Consider the following 24,489-nt stretch of genomic DNA (forward strand, 5'->3'; position numbering starts at 1 on the left):
AACACTTTGACTGGTATATGCTTCCATTTAAGAAGACTATAAGTATTAATATGAACTCTAGAAACAGGAAACACTGCACATTTGATCTTTTTAAAAAAGCACAGCATATCATGTACATTTTTGAAAAAGTACCAAGCAGACCTACAATCAACGTAGCTCTTTCCTATTTTAAATTCTGCTAATATTTATTTATTTTTCCATTTTGTTTTAAATACATCTTTGCTTGAGAAATGGCTGGAAGGAAGGATGGAGCGGAAAAGAAAGAAAAGAAGCAGTAGTTTTTTTCCTAGATGTAAGAATGTTAGCTTAGCATGAAATTCTTGCCCAAATCTTTGCTCAGAGACACCCCCTGCCTGTGAATTATAGTTGCATGAGAAGACAGAAGACTGCAGTTATTCAGTGGTGGTTATTCAGTGGTGAGTAAAAAGTGCTCTGTGCACGCTCAGATGTATTCTTCTTTCTGGACTCAGTCATAGATTTAAAACAGACTCCTGGGCTCAGCCATCTTCTGGCTGGAGGGATTGGGAGTAGGAAAGAATACGAAGACCTTGTATACACCAAAAGGCAATGGATTTTTTTTTGTTAAAAGGAACATGCTGCAAAGTGCAGTTAGGCTAGTACAGTGGTGAGGAAAAAAATCTGCACATACTCAGATGTACTTTCTTTAGCATTGCTTTACTGTTACTCCTGCTTAAGAATTTTATGCCACAGATGCACAAACTGAGGCTCAGCAAGTCACACTGCTATGCCTTGGAGCTTGTCAGCTGAAAAATGAGACAGTATTACTCTAACCTGTACAAATGGAATATAAATGCTTATATATGTATATGTATTTGACTTGCTTCACTGTTTTTGCCATCTGGAGTTACTTGTTTGGATGGAGTTTCAGTTCCTATTTCCAGTACCATTATCTACCAGACACCACACATAGCCCTGCCCCCTCAACTAGGAATGTCCCTATTTTCCCTCAGTGAAGTGTTGAAAGTTATGTTATTACTGCATGGATTTAGTTAAGCTATACCTCTTGAAGTAGTATATTATATAAGTTGGATGGTACAACTTCAGAAGTAGGTGGGAGATTTACAGACAAGATGTAGATTCTTCAGACAAATACTTGCTTTTTCAAAATTGTAAAACAATCTCAGCTTACTTTATAAGAGCATCAAAACTGGTTGGGTTATATCAAACGGACCTATATCATTTAAAAACAACGTGGCAGCATGGCAAGTCAATTTTATACGTATTGTTTTCAAGCCCAACAGGAGAGAGATAAGTTTGGAATTGACAAACAAGTAAAAACTGCAAATATTTCAAAATATAATTTAAAAAAACACTCACCCTTTAAAAAGTGGGGTGTAAAAGTTTTATTCAATTATTCTAAAATACTGAGAAATTTTACACCGCAAGTTAAGATTTTGAACATTTAAGTAAGGATCAAGTAAGTGATATACGAACAGGGGAAAAGTAACTACCCTGAACAGTCCAATGACTGAGAGTTGAATCTCAAATACCAGGCAACAGAAGATCTTCATATGTTTAAAGAGCACTGGCCAAAGAATGACTGAAGAATCACAAAATAAGCTCAGAAAGAATAAGTGCCTTGAGTATAAACTAGCCCAACTGAAATTACACAAGCAGAGCCATCTCATTCAACAATGGGGAAGCAGAAATGGCTACATTAAGATGTGGTATCAAAATGGATAAAGAAATACCTTTTACTGATCACTGCCACAAAAGGCAATGCACACAGATGACTCAATACTTTACACAGTACCAGAAATGAATTTCTTCTCAACTGAGAACATACACTAGGCCTTGGGCAAGAAGAAATACACACACATGATTTTATATTATAGGGAGCCCTGGAATGAAATGAAAACTTGGTAGATGCCAACAATTTAATAATAAAAGCATAAGAGCAATAACACAAGCAGACTTAAAGCCAAGCACAGCAAGCTGTATAAATGACACACTTTCCTTGCCAAGATAAACACTGGCACAAACAAGAAACTTTCCTCTGGACATCTAGGAACAATCTAGCCACTGGTCAGCAAGTGAGAAATGCTTAGCATAATTGCCAAGCTCCAAACAGACCACCCAAACAGAAAACAACAGAGCAGAAAAAGCAGATAAAGCGCCTTCACATTTTTTTCCAGCTTCAGCCGTGTGTTTACACAAAGTGATTTTAAAAAATGGATTCTTCTTTAGTGTGCATCTGCACGACAGAGACTGCCCTACAAATTAGCACAGTATAATTATGGCAAAATAGCACAAGCAAGTTAAACAAAACGATACAAATATAAACTTCAGCATTTGCTGTATTTACATCCCTTGTTGGGAGACTAGTTTTTCTCCTCAAATGAAGGAAGAAAAGCTGCAGCTCTTTTGACAGGCAGTACCAAAGGGACATTTGGTATTGCTCACAACTAGAAATACACCTCCATTGGTTAACAAGAACACGCTTGACTCATATTTCATGAATAAAACTCCATACATTTGCCCTGTATGCACTGAGGTAGCCTATCCAAAAGTGCACATTAAACTGAGTTTGATTTCCATGATGTAATTGAGTCCTAAACTGCACACACAAGCTTAATTAAACAGTTTAAAAGAGGCATTTCAAGGTTGCCACTATTGAAAAGGCCCTTCTGGAGTCACCAATTACTTAGACTGCAGGAGAAGGTCTATGATACCAATATCATAAACCTCACAGGTTCATATGGAAGAAGACTGTCCAATATCATACTCTCAAGCCAACTAAAGTCAACGCTTTGAACAAGAACCATCTTGCTCCAGTTAATCTGGCCACTGTATCCCGAATACTCCTCAAGGGCAGCTGCATATATAACACATTACTCTAATGGAACCTAGAAGTTACAAGAACATGAAAAATTTAGGAGATACTATAGCTGGGACACCACTTTAAGCTGGTGAAAGGCACCTCATGGCAAAACAGCAAAATAAGCTTCCAGAATAAGGGCTGAATCTAATAGCAACCAGTGCATTAACTCCTCCAGGCACTTGGTTCAGTATTTCTATCACCTCAGATTCAGTGCAGAGAGTTATTAGCATACTGGTGACTCTTTTACAATCCCAAGAAGAGTTACTCCAGTTTAAGCCCATCTCCTACTTCAACCAACTGTTTCACATAGAAGTTAAATAGCATGGAAATGCTATTCAGATGCTTTCTAAATATGGGGATGCTTTTAGCTGGAGATAGTGGAAATCGAACCTCAAACTTTTGCATGCCGAGCAAATGCGCTACCACTGGGCCACGGCCCATCCCATAATCAAGAATGCCATTTTTAAACTAACTGCTTGACATATTCCAGCAATAAACTTTTATTATCCTTTGTTTTACCATAAATAGGCAAACACTAAACTCCCACAAGAGTTTTCTGGGCTTATATCAGTGGCATGGTGCCAGTCCCAGATCACCAGTAGTATTTCTCAAGCCACAAAGAGTGAAGTGATAGTTTTCTGATAAGCCTTTGAAGAAGGAATTACCTAAATTGCCTTGAAATGTCCACCATAAAACTGACCCACAAAAGTATTATACAACAGCAGACCACCAGATCTCAAAATTACAACTAGCCTGTCACAGACAATTGATTTCACATCTGGAAAGATTTTACTTCTCCACTGTGTAGCCTTCAAGACCAAGAAATCCATTAGGCAAGATCAGATTGAGCTCAGAGAAAGACTCCCAAAAGAAAGAGAAAAGTTATCTTTTAAATTCCATGTGCTTTTTCTTCTAGCATGCTTTCTCCTTAGACACACAGAAGTCTTAACTTCATAAACTTCCTATCTATTTATCCTTGCTTAAAAAATATCTCTGCTTACATACCACTCTTCTAGACAGATCAGGGCCCCACACAGAGCAGTGAACTAAGTCAGTGTCATTATTATCCTCACAATACATCTGGGGAGATGGGGCTGAGACGAGTAGCTTACCCAAGGCCACTTACTGAGTTCACGGCAGTCGTGGGATTCGAAACAGCAGAGTGCTGATTTGCAACTCAAACACTTAACCACTATGCTATAGCAGCTCATGCCTAAGTGAATGTTTCACAAAAGAAGGGTTTAGTTTCATAAGCTGTATCACATTCCCTAGTAAAAGTCAAAGACAATATTAACAAAAAAGTAATGTGCACAAGTTTGTGGTGATCTTTGGAGTGAGCGAACTTGATCTGCAGAGATGTCAAACAATAAAGGAAAGGACATGGGAATGTTTTAAAAGATGCAGATAAAAATTTACACAAACCCAGACAAAATATGACTAAGAAAGGATAGGATATAGTGTTAAATGTAACAATCAGCTCTTCATCATATTCATTGCCTGGTAAGATCTGAAGGGTACGAAGTTTAATCACTTGGGAGCAAAACTTGGCTGCTTGCCAAGTAATCTCTGAACTTTCGTCAGACAGCAGCATATTTATACTGTCTGAATCAGAGATGTCTGTAGATCGTTCAAGTAGTGGAAGAATATGCACAATGTGAATCTCAATATACAAGGGGCAATGAAAAAACACATGCACCATCATCTCTATCTCGCCACTACTGAATGGGCAGAATCTCTCTGGCCATGGGATCTTCCAATATCTGCCCTCGATGGTTGAAGATGGCAAAGCAGAAAATCTAGCAAGCGTAAAGGCTCTTCTTTGGTTATTATTTTCCAGCGTGTATAAATAGGTGGCTGGAGTCACAAGGTACCGTCTAGAAGGTATTACAATGTAGTTAGGAGATCTTGAAATAACAGATTGGTATTCAATGTCTTCCACTCTCTGTCTCAGAGCTTGTCTAGCTAAATCTCCACCCATTTGGAGGAGAGCTGGGGAGCAGAATCCAAGCTGCGGAATACTCACTTGGACCACCTTTAGCCAGCTAGATCGAAAATCATCTAGGAGGATAAGTGGAAGAAGGCCACAAGGATTTAAATTTATTTTAAACCAGAGGGAGAGCGAAGAAAATGATATTCTGGCAGCAACCTTTAATGTCCCAGTCTCCAGACGGATCATAGAATTAGATATGCATCTAGGAACTTGTAATACTGCCCTTAAAAACTTGGATTGAACCTGATCAAGAGGGGCAAAACAAGATGCAGGTGGGCCTAGGTAGGTCCCATATAATAGCTGAAGGAGTGACTTTGCTAAAAAGGCTGGTGCAATATGGCCACCCTTCGTACAAAGAAACTTGATGATGTTAAGATCGTCTACTTTTCTAGTCCCTGTATTCCAGAATGTTTTATTTTGCTGAATGTATTACGCAAACCAAAATCAAAGGTTAGTAACCAGCAGAGCAGCCATGACACATTCAGTTCCATGCTTTAATGATGTGGGTAAAGAACATTAAACCAGTTAATTGTCAAGTTCACAATATGGTTCATGAAAGGAGTCAGTATATGCAGATGATGCATGTTGCTTTGCATCATCACGATGAAGAAGGTGATGTTTCTTGATCATTTTGAATAGTTACCAAGTGCTTTTTTGTAGCTGTTGTTTATTGTGGACAGTATCTGTTAGACACTTGAAAAATCAAGTTCATACTCCTAATTTTATTGTGGATTTAGAAGAAAGGTCTTAAACTGCTTGTCTTTACCTGAAGATCCTTTTTTAAAATCATAGGTTATTCTCTCTTTGGTGTTTATTTGGAGTTTTTCCTCAACATTGCAATCCTATGCAAAGTTATGCCAGTAAGCCCACTAAAATCAATGTACTTAGATTGGAGAAACTCTGCAGAGGATTGCACCGATAGAGATGGGGGGAAAGTAATATTTCCTCATCCCCAGAGGCTGTCCACAGATACCCTTGAAGAGAGTCCAGATCTATATTGCAGTACAGGCAGAAAACCAGTTGGAGGAAATAAAAAGGGTTCGCTGCTGCTCATAGGATCTTGCTCAAGATGGAGGAGGAACAGCTGTAACACACAGCTTCTTACTGGGAAATAGCTCAGCACCTCGAAGTACAACTGGCTTGTTTTGTAAGTAAGGGAGAAGTGATGTGGGGTGTAGTGAAGAAACAGTGATGAAACCCCAGTCTGAAATTTCACATTGAGGAGCAAAACGGACAGAAAAACTCTAATCTCCTTACCATCATAATCAAGGCTTCTGGACAGTCAGTGAGTTTGCTTCTCCAATGCACTCAGACATTGGTCCATTAGGTCTATAAATAACAAAAGTTTTACAATTGTGGTATCTTGGATAATATAAAGCCTCAGAGCCTTTCCTGCAGACAAGATAATCCAAGGATAACAATCAAGTGGTAAACGTCCTGTCAAGAACAATGTGATCCCCATCAGGTTCCTAGTATAGAACCAAAAGCTTTGAAGACTAGCACAAGCACGCACTTTGTAATGTCATTTTCTTCTTTCAAGACGAATGTACATCACCAAAATACTCTATTTTAATTTTACCTCTTCCATCAAATATTATAACATCACTGATGCGTAAGATGTTCCATAAAATTAAGATTTATTCCTTCTTCTGCAGTCAGAACTAATCAAAAAGCAAGAACAAGAAAGCAAAAGAAAAAACCTAAACATAACCATTAAATATGAGAACATTCGCAAGTGGGATATATTCATATTATGTGTGAAACTGTAGAGCTAGAAGTTAACTTCAAAGTCATCCAATTCTGGTCCTGCTGACAAGATACCAGTTTCCCATTCCAATCCACCACTACACATGTACAACCCCAAAATCCTCTCATGAGTTTTTCTGTCATTTTCTCCCAACCTGAAATATTACCTACTAGGAATGATTGGGCGTGGAACAGCCACAGGTTCTTTCTGAGCTTTGCCTGTTCCCAGATAGACACCAAGGGGTGATGGGAGAGATGACAGAGGCACAAGAGACGTGGATTTTCTCACTCTCCTTCCTATTTTAACAAGGAAAGCTATCCCTCAGTTGAGCAGCAGATGACACAACTCAGCCTTATTACACAGCTCATTTTTTACTATGGGCTGGAGTTTGCAGCACAATGAAGCCAAGGCTCTTAATGCCAAAGTAATTTGACATGCAGCACTTTCATGAACTGTGGCCATTTCCAAGCTTTATTTCTGGAGCTGGCTAATTTATGATGATGCAAAATAAAGTTTCTTGGAATGGACAGAGAAACGAAAGATTTTTAAAATTTTCATCTCAATCACCTCATGCTGTTTACACCCCACATACACACACAGAGCATCGTAAGGTTAACTGTACAGTATTTAGTCAGAGATGTTTTTCAAAGAAGGATATACATCCCACCCAACCCCACACACACATTTTGTCATTAAAACGTCAGAATATTTCCTTTCACCAAGCAAAGCTGGGCAATCTGTGAACACGACCATGCACCCTCATCCAATCAGCCTCTAGAAACACAAAGAAGGAATCATTCAGTGATTTTGAAAGAACAAAGTTTGGGGTTAATAATGCAGCTCCCTCTGTAAAAGCCTTGATGTTAGAGTTCAGCAGCTGTGCTTTACTACAAAGCAGGCAGAAGTCTGAGGCCATGTTGGAAGGCAGCAAATGTTCTTACCAATCTGAGTAAAATCAGAGATCCTGAAAGAAACTTGTGTGACTGGGAGGAGCTGGATTTGTTTGAAGGGGGACACTGAACAAAGCATCTTTCAAAAGAGACATCACACTTATCACTGTAGCAAAATCTGATCATGGAGAAATTTCCCAGTGTACTTTTCCAGAAAGTCATACCAGTTATTCCTGACACATGGCCCTCATAACACAAGAACTTCTAACTTTATCCTGTGTTGCGGTTGATCCATCCCAGTAATAGCACACTCCAGCTATAAGCCATGCACTGCGGGTGAACAGGTGTCCTGATGTGATCCCATAGACCAAATTTGTTTTTAGGCTCAAATTGCTAAAACTATGCAATTCAGGCATAATCTGAAAGCAAAAGGAAGTTTTTCACTAGCCTTATTGTAACTCCTCCATGTAACTCCACAAAAACCATTACAGGCTTTGATTGTGAAATTGTACTCATCTCTTTCTTCCCTGTTCAATATATTTTCCACCCACATCTTCCTCTGGATAGGCTGTCTGATAGCCAAACACTGTATCTCATAAGATACTTTTTCTCAAATAGTATATAGCACTTTCCATGGTTAGTGAGGATGGTGGTGGTAGTGTAGGTGCTCACATATGTATACGTTAGTTGTGCTGCATGTTCACCTCATCTAAGTGAAGTCTGTAATCATAGGATAATATCTGACGACTGAAGAACACCATCCAGGCAATCACCTAAGAGAAGGGAGCAGGTGATATGGCTTACCATAAAGTCATATACAGTACAATTCTATGCAGTGTTACACCAGTGTAAGCTCTTTAATTTCAGTCATCTTGGACTAGAGTAACATTGTCCAGCATTGCATAGCATTGCTATTTCTAGTGTATCTAACAGCTAGGACACATCTTTTATCAAACATGCATTTGAAGCCCTAAACCGCATCACAATGTAATATGTACTTTAAGTGGCTCTGAGTTGCCATGCCACATCCAGTGATTTCTAATACTTCCTTTGTTTGTTTGCTAAGTTTCATTTAATGGCCTTCTTACATAGTAATCCTGAACTATGCCCAATAACCTATTATCTGCCTCCCAACATGGCTGTCACATAATTAAATGGCAGTCTTTTACTATGAGAGGGGGAAGGAGGGGGATTTTGTACCTGAGCCTATTGAATGTCCAACGGAGTCAGAGGAAAGAACCACTGAATCTGTAACACAAGAGTACAAGTTCATTTTTCCCTTGTCATATAAATCCATTACTTCTTTACAAGAGGCTCCTATTTCCTCTTCCTCAATAAAAAATCACTGTACTGGCTACATGCAGGAAAGATATTCTGACCACGACATTTTTCTGTGCTACATTTGCAGATGATCAAGCCACACTAAAGCATATCATTAAATAATCCTGAACCAGGAACCGTCCAAGAAATGGGTACGCATCCCATTAGAATTTAATGCTCACTCCAGAGCAGATAGTCAGTAGAGGGCACGCTCCCCTTAGAGAACGAGCAAACAATACAGATGATTTTAACACTTTTTTCTCTAAACTTTCTATGCTATGATATAGGATGCACAGCATTGTGCCACAGAATAAGCAAAGCCTTCCCCATGTGGTTGAAAGAATGAAGTAAAACTATCTCAAATAAATGAATACACAAGGTTATTGGTTTAAAAGAGGAGATTTCCCCCTCAAACCAGCATTACAACCTGTTCTGGATGACTCTAGTCAGGCCTGATTCAAATATAACCAGACAAAATTATCCATGTATAATTAAAGTCTTATCCTCACTCATGCAGTTAACAATACATTTATTGAATTAGCTCTTATTGTATAGCCAGGACTCATACCACATAGTGCAATACAACTACAACTTCAACTTACAGGCGTCATACATACTCCAACCCATCAATTAAAGTGTCTCGTGCTCAAAATCCTATTATCCATACTATTAAAGTGCAATTGTTATTCCATGTCACCTGACACAATTTATCATATATGGAGTCAATTTCACCTACTATTTCAGTTCAATACGTGGACAGTCCAAGGCTGATCCCAGACACTGTGTGGGTCACAGAAGACATGTAGACCTCAGATGTATTTCTTTTGGTGTACATATAAGGTTCTATGACCGTAGTTTTTTCTAACGGACGGTCCAGATCCCCATAAGGTCCGTTTCCAAAATTCTTTCTCAAAGAACACAGTTGTCAGAGTTTCCAATACACTTTCTCATGTTAATTTCCTTCCGTCAATTTCCTTCATGTTATAGCTTGGACCGTGTTGCTCTGTTATTGTTAATTACTGATTCAAATATAGGCATGTACTTGTGAAGTACTAGGCTGCTTCCACACACGTTGGATATTCCACTTTCAATACTCTTTAGTGAACATTTGAAACTGATTTTCCATGTGTGGAACAAAAAATCCACTTCAAAAGGATTGCGAAAGTGCGTTGAAAGTGCATTATTCAACGTGTGTGGAAACGGCCCTAGTTAGCTTTTCCATATCGGAACATTTAATTCCAGGCAAGAAGTACACTTCAACAACATTTTGGTTTGTTATGGGTATAGTACACAAGTAATACCATTAAACACCCACCTCACAGGGTGTTTTGTTGTGGGGATAATGACAACATACTATGTAAACCTCTCTGAGTGGGTGTTAAGTCATCCTGAAGGGCGGTATATAAATCGCATGTTGTTATTGTCGTCGTCGTCATCATCATCATCAAGAGTTTTTAACACTGACTAATTCACCAGAAAATTACACCATCATTATTGCCACACAGATATTTACAAGACAGCAGTTACATGAACCCATTAAAATGTCTTAAGCAAGGAGCCCCTTCTAAGATGAAGCTCCTATCCAATTTAGGCTCCCATATTTATAAGTTTTTCAAATAATCTTCCATCAATAGTTAACTGTCCCACTTGATAAGGGTGCACGTTCTTGGCTAACTAATTATCTTACAACTTCAAACATCATACAAAGGTATCTATACGTGAATATATTGTTAATATATATAAAAACTGTTAGTTAATTCTTGCTACTTTTAATTGTAGCAAAGTATATTTTAAAAGAGTAATTACAAGTTTCTCATACATAATGAGTCTGTTGGCTCTCAGACGATACACCCCATCTTTGAACTGTATTTTCAATTCTGTGAAGCTGGGCATTCTTGCCATTCTCAGACACTTCTTGCACCTGGGCTCCAATGTATATTATCACTTGATATGAGTTAGATTATGAGTCAAACTACATGCCATTTTAGAGGACCATGGGACAAACCATGATGGCATTTTAGAGCAGAATTTAGCTGCTTAAAAATTGTCATGAGGCACAGTGGTACCATGTGATCTTACTCATGGGGGCTGTTTTGGTACTTCAAAAGGGGTGAGGAATAAGATTGCATGGTGCCAATGCACCACGGGGCCCTTATGGCAATTTTTAAATGGATAAGTTCCCCTATATTCGTGGCTATATATGTGACACCCTCTCCTTGCTGGGACTGGCTGTCTGCATCCTCATCAACTGGAACTGACTGAATTTGCCTAAAAATATAGGTGCACTAAGGACACACCAAAAGACCGCTGCTGCAATCCAAAGCTATATTCATAAATGCCGAGGATCAAATCAAAAGGATGAGGGAGCGCCCACTCTCTCCGGCTGCTCCCGGCAGGAGATTGGCAACGGGTTTGCCTGGCTAAATTGTCCCGTTTCGCAAGGCTCACAGCTTCATCAAAAGCTGTGACAAGGGAGGAAATATTGTTGAACTAAAACTAAGAAGAAACTTGACTCTTGTCCAGCAGGTTACTTTGTAGTAAAGGAATACGCTTTATACCAAGAATTTATTTGTGGCTTTTGATGAAGCTGTGAGCCTTGCGAAACGGGACAATTTAGCCAGGCAAACCCGTTGCCAATCTCCTGCCGGAAGCAGCCGGAGAGAGTGGGCGCTCCCTCATCCTTTTGATTTGACCCTCGGCATTTATGAATATAGCTTTGGATTGCAGCAGCGGTCTTTCGGCGTGTCCTTAGTGTGCCTTTGCTTTGGAGTTTGGGACCGTTCCCCCTGTCCTTTGCCTAAAAATATAGGTGACCAATGTGGGCTGGTGACAAGATGATCAAAATCCACTATGACTTTCTCATGTAGCCCAAAAGCATTTTCAACCGGGACCCTGCTCATCCCAGGCAATAGGATAATGTTGTTCAGACAATTCTGCTTATAAACACAAGATAATTTCCTCCTTTTTTACACTTCTCACCTCTGCACAGAAGAAAACAATTACCATGTAAAAGTCCACCACAGATTATTGTTTGAGTTTTCTCATCAAGCTCAAGGCCAGCAAACCTACCTGCCCTCCCTTGAGCCTGATCATTTGGACTCTGTTTGTGGTACATGGTTCCTGGACTTGCAGAGTGCATGCAAGTGGTGGTTGTACTTGCTTTCCTTTCATCACAACTTTGGAGCAGGCAGTTTGGGCACTGAGCATGGATCCATTTGGTGGGAAACAGGTCCTGCAAGCTCAGTTTCCCTTCTATGGGGATCCCCTTAAGGGGTCTGGGGAGTGAGGCATGGCAGGTGTATGCCCAGCTCAAGGGGTCTCAGGAGATGCGCCTACATGGGATGCCACTAACTGTCACTCCATAGTTCCTCCCTAAGCAGGTGGAGAGGGCAGGGTGTCATTGGCTGACAGGCAGGTGAGCCGATGCTGGGATCCATGCCCTATGCTGTGCCGATGCTCTACGAGCTATAATCAACAAAGTTATGACCTCTTTCAACTCCAACAAGGTGTTTGGTGGGTTCTATCACCTTGCCCTTGCTACTCCTCTCCCATCAGTGCTGGGTCTGCAAACCTATGCTCCCAATCTTCATTTTCTTGTTCAGGTCATCAAAGTGCACAGGATCAGAATGTATTTATTCAAGTGTCTTTATATCCTTTTAGCAGAATCCTGTCTTCAGCAGGAACATGCAATCCAAAGTGAAAGTGTTTTCCACACATTTGCTGCATTCCATGCCACTTTATAATGTCTGTCTGTCTTGACTCTACGATGTATAGAAAGGAGTACATACAACAGCAGTAATCTTGAGAAGCTAACACAGCCAAACCTAGATTAATTCCATGAAGAGTATATGAACTTTATGACATTCTTATGTCACATTCCTAGATAATTTTATGTGAGGCCATTCCCTACTTTTTTGTTTACGTCTACTTTTCCATATTCTGTTAGAAAAGTAATGATCTGCTTTATCCAGAGAAATAAAACTTTCAGCAGAATCGTGTTTAGCAATAAACCACCTCTATTCTGAAGTTTTAAATTGTTTGTGTAGATTTTGTGTGGCACTAGAAGAAGTCCTGACAAACCATAACACAAACCACTAGTCCCACAGGGATAATACAAGTTTAATAAAATATCTGGTGCAGTTTTTGTATCTCATAACACAGAAGCAGTTTTCGCTAAATCTAGCCCAAATACCAAGAGGCACCCATAGTAATAACAACAACAACAGTAATATCTGTGCTTATATACTGCTTTCTTGACAGATTAGCACCCCACTCAGAGAGATGAACAAGGTCAGTGTTGTTACTATCCTCACAATACAGCTGGGGAGCTGGGATGAGAGGAGTAACTTACCCAAGGCCACCTGCTGGGCTCATGGCAGTGGTGGGATTCGAACCAGTGCTAATTTGCAGCCCAATCACTTAACCACTATGCTACAGTAGCTTTCTGGTACATCCTTTACAGAAAAGCACACACATTGGACACCACTGCACAGATCAGTCTTTCCCAAACAAAGTAATCACTAAGCCTGGAGCTTTAATCTTTTATGTAGATTTTATTCAAACTAGATGCTGGCACAGAAAACAAAACCTAGCTGCTTTTATTTATTTATTTAGAAAACATATACCTGAGGAGAACAACTATCAACACTGGAAATTTCTCATAGACTTCTCTCATGCACATATATTCTGCAATAAATGGCTCCAAAAACTGTAATCATACTTCTCATCCTTAAATGTTACCCCGCGGAAGCACTGGTTGTACATGTTCTGCTAAACAGACAAGCCTGCAATTCAGACACTGATGGGGAAATATTTAACAAAACTCAATGACAGCATCACAAATCTTTTTTTTTAATCCAGTGCAGCTTCCATTTTGCCTTTCCAACCATAGAATGATAACAGTGTATGCCACAGCAGTTTTGCTTATCTGAACAGGGTCTTCTGCAGGTGCTACCCTGCAAATGAGCAAAATCAACAACTGCCCGTACAGACACATTCACTGTTGTGGCCCCCAGCTTACGGAATGACCTGCCTGATGAGGTTAGGAGGGCTCCTCCTGTTCTGCCTTTCTGCAAACTAAAGAAGCATTGGTAAACGGATAATGACTGTAGACTATGCTACTGTTTACTGTGCTGTAATTATGATCCTAGTGGGTAGTTTCTACTTTGTTTAATGTCAGTTTAATTGCCTGTGCTCTGTTTCAGCATTGTTTCAGCTCTGTATCAGATTTCTGCTGGTTTTCAAATCTCTGTAGATTTGTTTTTGCATACCTTATTGCATGACTTATTGAATGTCCCAGCTGTTGATCTTATTGACTTGCACTACATAATCCATCTTGAGTCTCAGTGAGAAAGGCGAACTATATACAACATTAATATATACCTACATACATTAATCAGGGCTGTAAAACCAGACACATATTCCTCTGGCCAAAGGCCCACTCTCAAAGATAAGCACCTCCAAACTAATACATTGAATGTAATGGATAGGACATAATGTACAGAGTGCTGTACTCCATTCACAGGGATGTGGGCTCAAATTCCAGCTAAATCATGAAACTCATTTGGAAAATATTGACACACTGTTAGCTTAACCTACTTCACAGGGTTATTGCAAGGATAGTGGGATAATTCCATGTATAATTAGTGGGATAGTGGGATAATTCCATGGGGGCAACCCCCCAAAATGTAGTTTGTAATTTTACCTGATCTGGATGTCACAACAAACTGCTGTTTAGTCCAATACAAAATCTTCAGTCTGTGCATCGTACATTAAGGGGAGGGGGTTTCACACTTCCTGACTTGTTCTGAATATAGTTTATGGGGAAAGCATATGAATTTGTTAGTAGTCCTTGAGGATTTGCCTGTAGGGTAGACTTGTTACGTCCTGTATCCTTCAGCATTCTAAGAAAGCTCCAGTACAGGTTATACACATAGACCATGCAATACACACAAAGAGCACTGCTGCACAGCAAAGCCTCTTTACTGCTTTCATTTCCACAGACACTACTTTCACACATTTGGTTTTAAACTGGAGCACCAAACTGGATGCCCGAAAGCACCTGCGCAGACATGCCCCACAACATTAAAACTATCTTAAGTGGAAATTCAGAATTTAAACATGTGGAAACCTCTATGAAATACATAATTTAGCATTGGTAAAGAAAGGTATTCAACACTCTCTCAACTATATTGATTTTGGTCTCTTCATTTCAGAGCAGAATGGTCAAAAAAAGCAGGAATGTAAGAGGACAAATGCCACTTACTAAGCTTGAGTTAATGAAGGCAGATCCCCTGACCTTACATGCAATTTACAAGCATATGACAAGACAAACCATATGAACTTTTTTCAGACTCAAGATATGATCAAGACAGGCTTAGAGCCCACTTGACACAACAAAAGGGCTAAAATGTTTATAGGAACAGCCACAACCAAACAGACCATAATCTGTTAATAAATTCTTTAAAAGCATGGTTAACACATGAAGCGGTGCTTACTGGAGTGGTGCCCTATTATTTTTGTGCAGTCAACACTGAATCTACTGCCAAATCCCATTCTCCATTCCAAGTTGGACTCTGTTCACAGAAAAACTAAGATGGAAGCATAAACATGAGGGAAAAGACAGAGAAAGGAATTTTGAACTTACCTTGAAGGTTCCTTCTATTTGAGGTAGAGGTGCTTTAATACTCCTTCCGTGATCCCTGGAGGCAGGATGTTCACAAAGTGGGCCATTGCTCATTGCAGTAACAAAAACTCAACTCAACTCAATAAAGACTAAAGGGCAAGGTTAACTGCCACACTCTTCTCAAAAGAAAAAAAAACACTAACAAATTGAAATAAGAGAATACAAAACAGATGAGACAAAAGGGCTCTGAATCATGCGTAAGCAAACATTAGACAAGGGAGGGCCCAGGATGTCCTCCTGTATCTCAAATATAAAAGTATTCTTCAAGGTAAGCCCAAAGTCCTTTTCTCATTTCAAGAGAGGAAGACATCCTGATGCTTGGGATATTACAATGCTCACCCCCACCCCCGTAAGAACAGTGGGCAGCCCCGTCTCTGATCTTCTTACACCACCTTTTGAAGGATATGCCACCCAAAGGCTGCACAAGCTGTGGTATATTAGTCCATTTTGTAATGATGTATAAATGCAGAAGTAGCTGCCCAAGTAGCCACCCTCCAAATTTCCAAAACTGATGAACTGGAGATAAAAGCAGCTGTGGTGGCTGTGCTCCTGATTGACTGGGTGGTAATCCCTCCTGGAGATTTAAGTTATCGGGAAGAGTATGCCAGGACGATGCATTCCTTGAACCACTTGCTGAGAGATGCCTTAGATACCCTACTGCCCTCAGCCACTGAAGGGCACAAAAAAGGTGTCTGGCCAGACAGAAGCCATGTGCTGAATATAAATACACAAGGCCCTGCAGACATCCAAGGTGTGCTCATTTTTCTCTCTGGGGTGTAATGGATTGGGACAAAAGGATGATAGATACACCTACTAAGACTTGTGGAAAGTAGATTTTAACCAACTGTCTAGCTAGAGAACCACCAAATCTTTTGAAAAATGCAGAAACCTTTTGATATAGATAGTGTTCCAGGATCCAAAATGCCCCTGGTTTTGAACAGAACTGTAAGTATGAGGAACTTAAGAGACTGTTCTTATAGTGGCTCTAAAGGTGTTTTCATAAGTGCCTGAAGGACTATTTGTAGTCTCCAAAAAGGATAACAGTGAAATTGAAGGGCTGGAAAACACTGCTCCCCCGAGGAAATTTTTCACCATTGGTTAATGGGAAAATGGGAAACCTTCAACCAACATCAACATTGAGGCTAGCACCACTACCTGTCTATGCAGCATGTGAGTTCTGATCCTCTGGTCAAGTCCATCTTGTAGAAAGGACAGGATCAGAGGAATGCTGGTGTCCTTTAGGGTCTTCTGTTTCCTATAGCAACATCTGACAAAAGCTTTCCAGATGTCCTTATATGTTGTTTCTGTTGATGGTTGTTTCTTCACAAGCATAGTTTTCATCATCTATGCTGAGAACTCTAGATTCAGTTGCCCTTCCTGCTCAAACACCAAGTGGTCAGGTGCAACCAAGCTGGATCTGAGTGGCATACTGGTCCCCGGATTAAAAGTGTCCAGGGTGGCTAGACTGCAGCGAGATGAGATCCAAAAACCAAAACTACTTAAATCAGTTTTTTCCTCAAGAGCTTGTGAAGCTACATAATGGAGTCTCTTGCTGTGAAAGGGGTGGTAGCCAAAGTTTTGACAGAGCAGGCCATCACTTCATGGCCCCTGTGCAAGGCAACCTTGCTTTTCTTTTCCACTGCGTCTTTTAAAGAGCTTCCCCCTTCCTTGGATAAAGCCACACCTAAAGCCAGCCTGGCCACTGGGGCATCCACCACCAGAATCTTGAGAAGACACTAAACACTGGGGGGAAGAGAAGCAAATTTCTTGTCGTGACAGCTGTAGAAGAACTGAACTGTGGGATCAGTACATTACTATTTGACCACTTTGGTAAAGAAGATGGAAAGCAGGAAGGGAGAGCCTAAAGTTTAGATTGTGCTGAAAACCTCCATGGCCCCATCTTCATCTTCTTTGGGCTCTGGGTTCCTTTTGGGGGTAGAGAATTGTAAAAGAGAGGCAATTCACTGAGAGATGGGCGGGGGGAGGTCTGCTGAGGAGGGTCTTCATCCAAGACTTCCCCTTCCTCCCTGCCCAAATCAGACTCTGAATTCTTTGAGTTGCTATTGGAAACTCCTCCCCAAAGTGAGAAGACCTGGGTAATGTTGCTACAGTGGATGGGGCTGGCAAGCTATTCTGTGCTGTCTTAGTGAATCATGAGGGCTTCTTGGATGCCTAACCCTGACCCGCAAGTTGACCAGTGGTCCCTGGATAGCTTGCCTTTTAGCAGGAATAGAGGCAGATGGGGTGAAGTGCCTGAAGAAAGCGGCAACTCTTTCTGTCCTTGGATTGCTGTTTCCTGACCATTTCAATGTTGGTCAGGAAAGTAGGTCAGCCACTCGTGCTACCTTGCTGGGGCAATGAAAGTATCTCTTCTCCATCCCAGTGGGCCCGAGGAAGCAAAACTGCCCTGCTTACTCACACCTCCTGAATAGTTTACATCTAGGGTAAGGGGAAGCAGCAGCTGATGCAGGCTGCTGGCAATAGCCTGCAGCAAGGTGTGGGGTCTGGGGCACCAAAATCTTCTTTGCAGCTGGCAGGAGCATGGGCTGGGGCTCCTTCCTGTTGCTCAGTTGTGTCACTCAGAGTAGTCACTCTGAGTGACTACTTTGCCTTTGCTTGGGCAACCCTGTGTCGCCAAGCATGACAGCCCCCAAGTCTCCCTCCAGTGTCATGACCACTAATTCTGCTGTTAGAGAGGTAAGTGACACAGCCCCAGGGTTTCAGTTAGCGGGCTACTCAAGCAGAGGATGTGGAGGAGAGAACACCCCAAAAAAAACACCTGTTTAACTTGGAGAGGAAACAGAGACAAAAACATAGGCACACCATGGAAAGAACTTATACCTAGGAACTCTACAGAGAAAAAAGCCAAAGGCACTCAAAGCTCCTCCAAGGTCCTGACCTTGCAGAGGAGGCAGGAAAATAATTGAAGAAGGGTGGTACTCCCTCTTCTGCCTCCAGGGATCATGGGAGAAGGAGCACCCAAGTGTCAGGATGGCCTCTCCTCAAATGAGAATGAACCCTTAACGGTATTATACCTAGATAAGCATCACTACCAGAAGTGTAAAATAAAGCGTTAATTCATAAATAAGAACATAAAGAACTATTTTGTTGTTCAACCATTCTAGAAATTACTTGTGCCTTTTTATATGAATGTGTTGCTTACAGAAGCTCTCATGCACACAAGACCACCTTGCAACGTCTTCTTACGTTTCTCACCAAATCAAAATAATGAAATGCTGACTACTGAGCAGCAACATTTAGTTACCAATAACATCAAGACTATCTTCAGACACCTCAAATAAGGAGCCTGTAGAGTAAAACGTCAGGTAATATCTGAATTCTTCTACAGCTGAAAATAATTCAGCTGACAAAGAATATTGGAGCTGCTGCTAGAGTTATTAATAAAACTCATTTTCCAGTTGGAACTAGTTCTTTTACACAGCATTTGCCAAAATTAAATGCAACTATGTACCACATATTTCAGATCCGCATTGGTCCAAACATACTTGATCTATTCACTAGCACTCAGTTTTTAAAAAGTACAGCCTGCACCTCTCTTCTCTACCAGTCACTTCAGGTTTGTGTAACCATCTCCAGTGAAAACTCTAAAGTTTTTCCCCCCGTCCCTCAAGCTTTCTTATGTACATGTACTGTTCTTTATGCTTTTGTCTTCCCTGGAAAAAAAAACTTATGAGAAGCTTGTCCAGCTGCTTACACCTAGCAAGAAATATTCATTCTCCTGCCCGCAAACAGTGTAGATTTCATGGGTGACCCAATGGCCTCTCCTACACACAGCACAGAAATTTAGTGGACTGTTCACATAAATTACAGATCATTTATTTCTCATTCATGTCTGAACAGAGGTAACAAGCAGTTCTCAAATTATCAGCCAAGTAACATAATAAAGAGATTTTTCCCAAAACACTTGGTATCTGCCTGCTTTGTTAAGTCCTCTTCTCCTCTGGTCTATGGCCCCCTGCAACTACCATTTGGCCTGTCTGTTAATCACATCTCCTCCAAAGCTGTTAACATTCTCCAGGACCCTTTATTTAAAATGCATTAGAGAAAACGGAACATTGCCAAGTGCTCTGAAACACACTATACTCTTTGTTTGCCAGCTATCAGAAGATGGAGCTACTGTATACGGGGTTCTAATTAAAAGAGATAGCCTGGTGAGACCGGACATATGGGAATCCTACAGTGCACTCCTAAGAACACTTTCCTAAGAGTAAGCCCCACTGAACAGACCTAAGGTGGATATTGATTACATCTACTCTGGACTCCTCTGACAATCTTTTTCCTAGACCTCATTATCCTGCTGAAGCCTCCCACTTTCATAGACATTTGTGCATGTATGCTTTGGAGTTAGAGTTACCAACTGTCTGAAGAAAAAATGTCCCACCACTTTAATAATGATTTAATGGGATGTTTTTTACTAGGTGATGATATTTACTCTATGCCTTGAGTTAATCTTAGAACTGAAATGGGGGTACTGGAAGATGCTGGTAAGTGAAAGGAGCCCCAGTCTGGTAGGGTATCCAGTTGACAGGAGAAAGGGGCCCAGAGTTCATTCTTATTCCCTTTACAGGAAGAGAGCAGCAACAGGATCCAGCAGCAGGAAATGTCTGATTGTAAAAACCATTTCCAATAAATTCTGGATTTTCTACTTTAATAAACTACCTCTTTAAAATGAGATTGCTTTACGAAGTCCTACTCTGTGTGTGTTTCACTAAAATTAGAAAAGTTACACTCCCACAAAAGTGGGAGGTACGCCTGTGAGACCTGACTGTGAGAAATGAACATACCTTCACACATCTCCAAAGCAATCCTTTTATTTTTAAGATGCAGAGAATTAATACTCAGAAAGTTGCAGAAGTTCCGTGAATGACAAATCGTGATTGATTAAACTGTTAGATCATAAACATTCAATAATTTTATCTCCACTAGGGAAAAAAAAACAGAACACAAAGTGATTCAGAATGCATCTAGTCTCCCCCAATTCAAAACCTTACTTCATATACTAATACACAGAGACGGCATTTCAACACTTACTGGATATCTATCTCAGGGAACAGAAAGCCTTCCTTCAAAGGTTAATTGATCAAGTTTTGGTAATCTCGTAAGCTACCAGCAGTTCAATTCTAAGTAGTTATACACTCTCCTAAACCTTCTCGTCTTCTATACACTTCAATGGACGCAGAAGAATGTCATTTTTCTTAGGATTGCACTGCAGGTCTTTCCTTACCAACAAAAGGTGAAAGACATCCAGACAGGACCAGGTGGCTCTAAGAACTGAAAAATAAATGCTGATTCACACAGTAAATGTAAAATTCATAACCGAGTCTACATTACATCCCATCCTTGCACCTACAACAACTATCCCACAGGCTTTCAGGTTCCCTGCAAAGCATGAATCACTCCCTCCACTCTGTCCCCACTTTTCTTCCACTATGGATCTCTACAATTGATAGTGTGCACTGGGCAAAATGATCCTACCCAGGAATTCATCATATGCCTTCCAACCATGTCCAATAAATTCACTGTGTCAAGAAGAAAAAGAGTGGCTTAATGAGCTGCCATCTCCCCTATTGGCTGCCAAGAGTAAAACTTCTGTGCTTCATTAACATGTGCCACAGAAAGGCTAATCAGGTTGTTCAGTTGGTATTAGACTCATGAAGAAAGCAAGAAAGATTTCAGGGGCTAAAGTACAGAGGCCTAGGCTTTGAAGGGTTTTTGTGAAGGAACCAAAGGCAAGACCACAAGATTATTTTATAATAAAGGGGGGAAAGGATTTTCCAGTTCCTAGAGTATGTATGACATTCCAAGGTACTACCAAATTTGGCTTTCAACAGGTCACTTTAAAAGACACAAAAATGATTTTCAACTAGTGTAAAAGTAAACAGTATAATATATATAATAATTAAAATATTCATGACTGCAAACTTTTAAAGGGGGAGGGGATGAGACAAATAATATTCACATGCCAATTTGTATGCTACAAAGCTGTACTACAATATACTCCAAAAGAAAGAATGTAATCATTAAAACCACTCCCTTTGTCAAATATGATGGTGCAGATCAAAAGAAAAATTTGTTACAAATTCTGATATTTATTCCAATATTAATTGCCTGATTCATCAGTCAGAATTTTACTTAAAACAAGGAAAACAGCCAGCATTTCTGAAATGAACATGCTCCCCAGAAATCCAGAGGAGTTAGCCATGTTAGTCTGTAGTAGCAAAATCAAAAAGAGTCCAGTAGCACCTTTAAGACTAACCAATTTTATTGTAGCATAAGCTTTCGAGAATCACAGTTCTCTTCGTCAGATGCATGGAGGGCAAAAAGAGAAACTGGTCAGATATAGAGGAGGAGGGGGGCGGGGTAGATGCAAACATCTCCTTCTGATATGCAGATGCAAACAGCTCCTTCTGATGTGGAGATCAGTTTGCTTCTGTAAAGGTTCAGAGGACTTAGCCTTGTTAGTCAGGTTCAGAGGACTTAGCCGTGTTAGTCTGTAGTAGCAAATTTTTTTTGATTTTTTTGATTTGACTCTTTTTGATTTTGCTACTACAGACTAACACGGCTAAGTCCTCTAAACCTTTACAGAAGCAAACTGATCTCCACATCAGAAGGAGCTGTTTGCATCTGCATATCAGAAGGAGATGTTTGCATCTACCCCGCCCCCCCTCCTCTATATCTGACCAGTTTCTCTTTTTGCCCTCCATGTATCTGACGAAGAGAACTGTGATTCTCGAAAGCTTATGCTACAATAAAATTGGTTAGTCTTAAAGGTGCTACTGGACTCTTTTTGATTTTGCTCCCCAGAAAGGCAATGATCCTAGGTTTCTTCTAAAAGTGACATGCCATATCACTGCGAGGGTTGGAAAAAACCTCCCAAAACATAAAGCATATAAACTTCAGGCACAGCTGCTTTGAGAACTGTCAACAATTCCATTGTGACAGCTTTATACGGATAAGACTTGTGTGCCTTGAATTTATTGACAATCTGAACAAGCAGTAGAAAGGATTGAGCTGCAAGAAAAAAAGAAGACAGGCGATAAACTAAACTATCTTGCATTTAAATACTCTTCCAGACTCCATCTCAACTTGAAGTGGCACTGCCTCATTTCCCTCTTCATTACAAGGGCTTGAACAAGACATTTATTCAATGAAAGCTGACATTGAACAGACACAGTCAATGCCCCTGATTTTCCACTACTGCCTTTCGTGGCTCACCCTCCACTACCTCAAATATCACTGACACACTGGGAATGGACATTCTTTACAGAAAAAATACATACAAGCATTAGATCAAAAGTAATGTATCTTATTTCAATACACAGACACATTAGAACTGTGCATCCATAAGCTCCAGTGTGAACCACGGAATACTGAAGTAATAGCTTTACAAATCAAATCACTTGTATTTTAAGCATAAAATAAGAGTGGGACCTGCAAGGACTGACAGGGGAGGGAAATCCCATCTCCCCTACTTTCTCCCCTCTTACTGTGCATCTGTTCTTCTACAATCCATTCAACTGCCCAGTTTTCATGCTCCCTCTCCAACTCAACCAATTATCCATTCCATCCCCCCCAATTTTACATCCTTCCTCCTCACCTAGCCATCATTTACTTCCCTTGGCCTATCCTAAATTCCTATTGTTTTATTTTACCTTTTAACATAGCCACCTCTCTACTCAAGCACAAATGTCACTGGTTACTTGGAGGAGGAGGGTTATCCCCAATTTTTTTTCTTCAACTTTTGGGGGAGGGGTGTATCCCAGACTTGCAGAAATATATATCGTCTCCCTAGGCGGCTTCCCCTTGCAGATCTTTTTCATTTACACTGTCGAATATCCACAGTGCTATGAGATATACAATATCCACTAGCATGAGATATACAACAGGAAAAGTTCATGGTCATGCACCACCCTTCTTTTCTTAGACAGAGATGCTGGATTTGAAAGCCATCATACTAAAAACCAAGAATGTTCACAGCCCCTGTGACAAGGGCCAAGAATCTCAAATGAAAGAAAATTCCCACAACTAAGAGCATGATCTCAGAGTGGAAAAGGATTTGCTTCGTGGGAAAAGCTTGGACATTTTAAATAAGCCAGAGACCAGGCACTGTGAAATACTAGTCAACTCTATGAGCAACAATCTGCATGGTCATGAAAAGTATTAAAACAATAGCAGATGACAAGGAAACAAGACGGATCCATCCTTAGACAAATAAGAGCTGGAACATTTTCAAAAGGCAAAACATTCCTTCACCACACAGGATAAAAACCAAACCACAATGAGGCCTTTCAAATTAGCACTTTGGGGAGACATTAACTACAGAGGATAAAATAAATGTCTAGGACATTCAGAATGTTAATGCAGAGAAATATTTGATCTGGTCATGGGACAGTAGGATTCACACCAAATATGTAGACACTTTACCTAGAAACCACCTTGTAAATCAGCTCTTATAAAATAGCTGCTTGGGTTCCAGAGTTGCCATGCTAGCCCCATCAGGACAGGGAAATTAACAACTAGTCAACAAACTATACTATTAACAGGATGTTCAACCAAAGCAGAAGTCTGCAGTGACATCAAGGTTATGTACAAGTTGGTAAGTTTGTGATTCCTACGCACATATTTCTAACAACTAGGACAAACCTTATAATGGAAGCCTACACAGTTGCTTATGTTTTTACTACAAGAAACATTTTATTGCTAAAAGAAGATTTTTGAAGGCAGTTCTCCAGACACGCAGAGAAAAACAGAATTAAATAAGCCTGAGGGAATCGAGAGTCTGCCTTACTTATTTGTACAAACTTCTTCACAGAGCATCACTCTTGACTTTGTATTATAAACTTTCAAGTTCTCTAGTCAAACCTGTCACTACATCTCTCATGAACAACTTTTTACAAATAGGAATTGCACACATACTTCACTCATGAGTTCTTGTTTAATGCTAGAAAAGGTGGGCTTGAGTAAATACCTCAGTCCTTTCCCCTCAAGCATTTT

General features: G+C 40.3%; 1 protein-coding gene across 4 annotated transcripts in view; it reads right to left on the reverse strand.

The window, feature by feature from the left end:
- The window catches only part of ST3GAL3 (ST3 beta-galactoside alpha-2,3-sialyltransferase 3), a 459,765-nt gene that overhangs the window by 356,802 nt on the left and 78,474 nt on the right, over positions 1 to 24,489 (reverse strand). For 2 of the 4 annotated variants that reach the window (XM_054979379.1, XM_054979380.1), the window contains exon 3: positions 8,670 to 8,717. The exons of the other annotated variants lie outside the window; for them this stretch is intronic. In XM_054979379.1, the coding sequence (XP_054835354.1) occupies positions 8,670 to 8,717 (48 nt within the window). The remainder of the gene's footprint in view (positions 1 to 8,669; positions 8,718 to 24,489) is intronic. 4 annotated transcript variants of the gene reach the window in all.

This window comes from Eublepharis macularius, chromosome 5 (assembly GCF_028583425.1).
Source record: "Eublepharis macularius isolate TG4126 chromosome 5, MPM_Emac_v1.0, whole genome shotgun sequence".
In the NCBI taxonomy this organism is placed as follows: domain Eukaryota; kingdom Metazoa; phylum Chordata; class Lepidosauria; order Squamata; family Eublepharidae; genus Eublepharis; species Eublepharis macularius.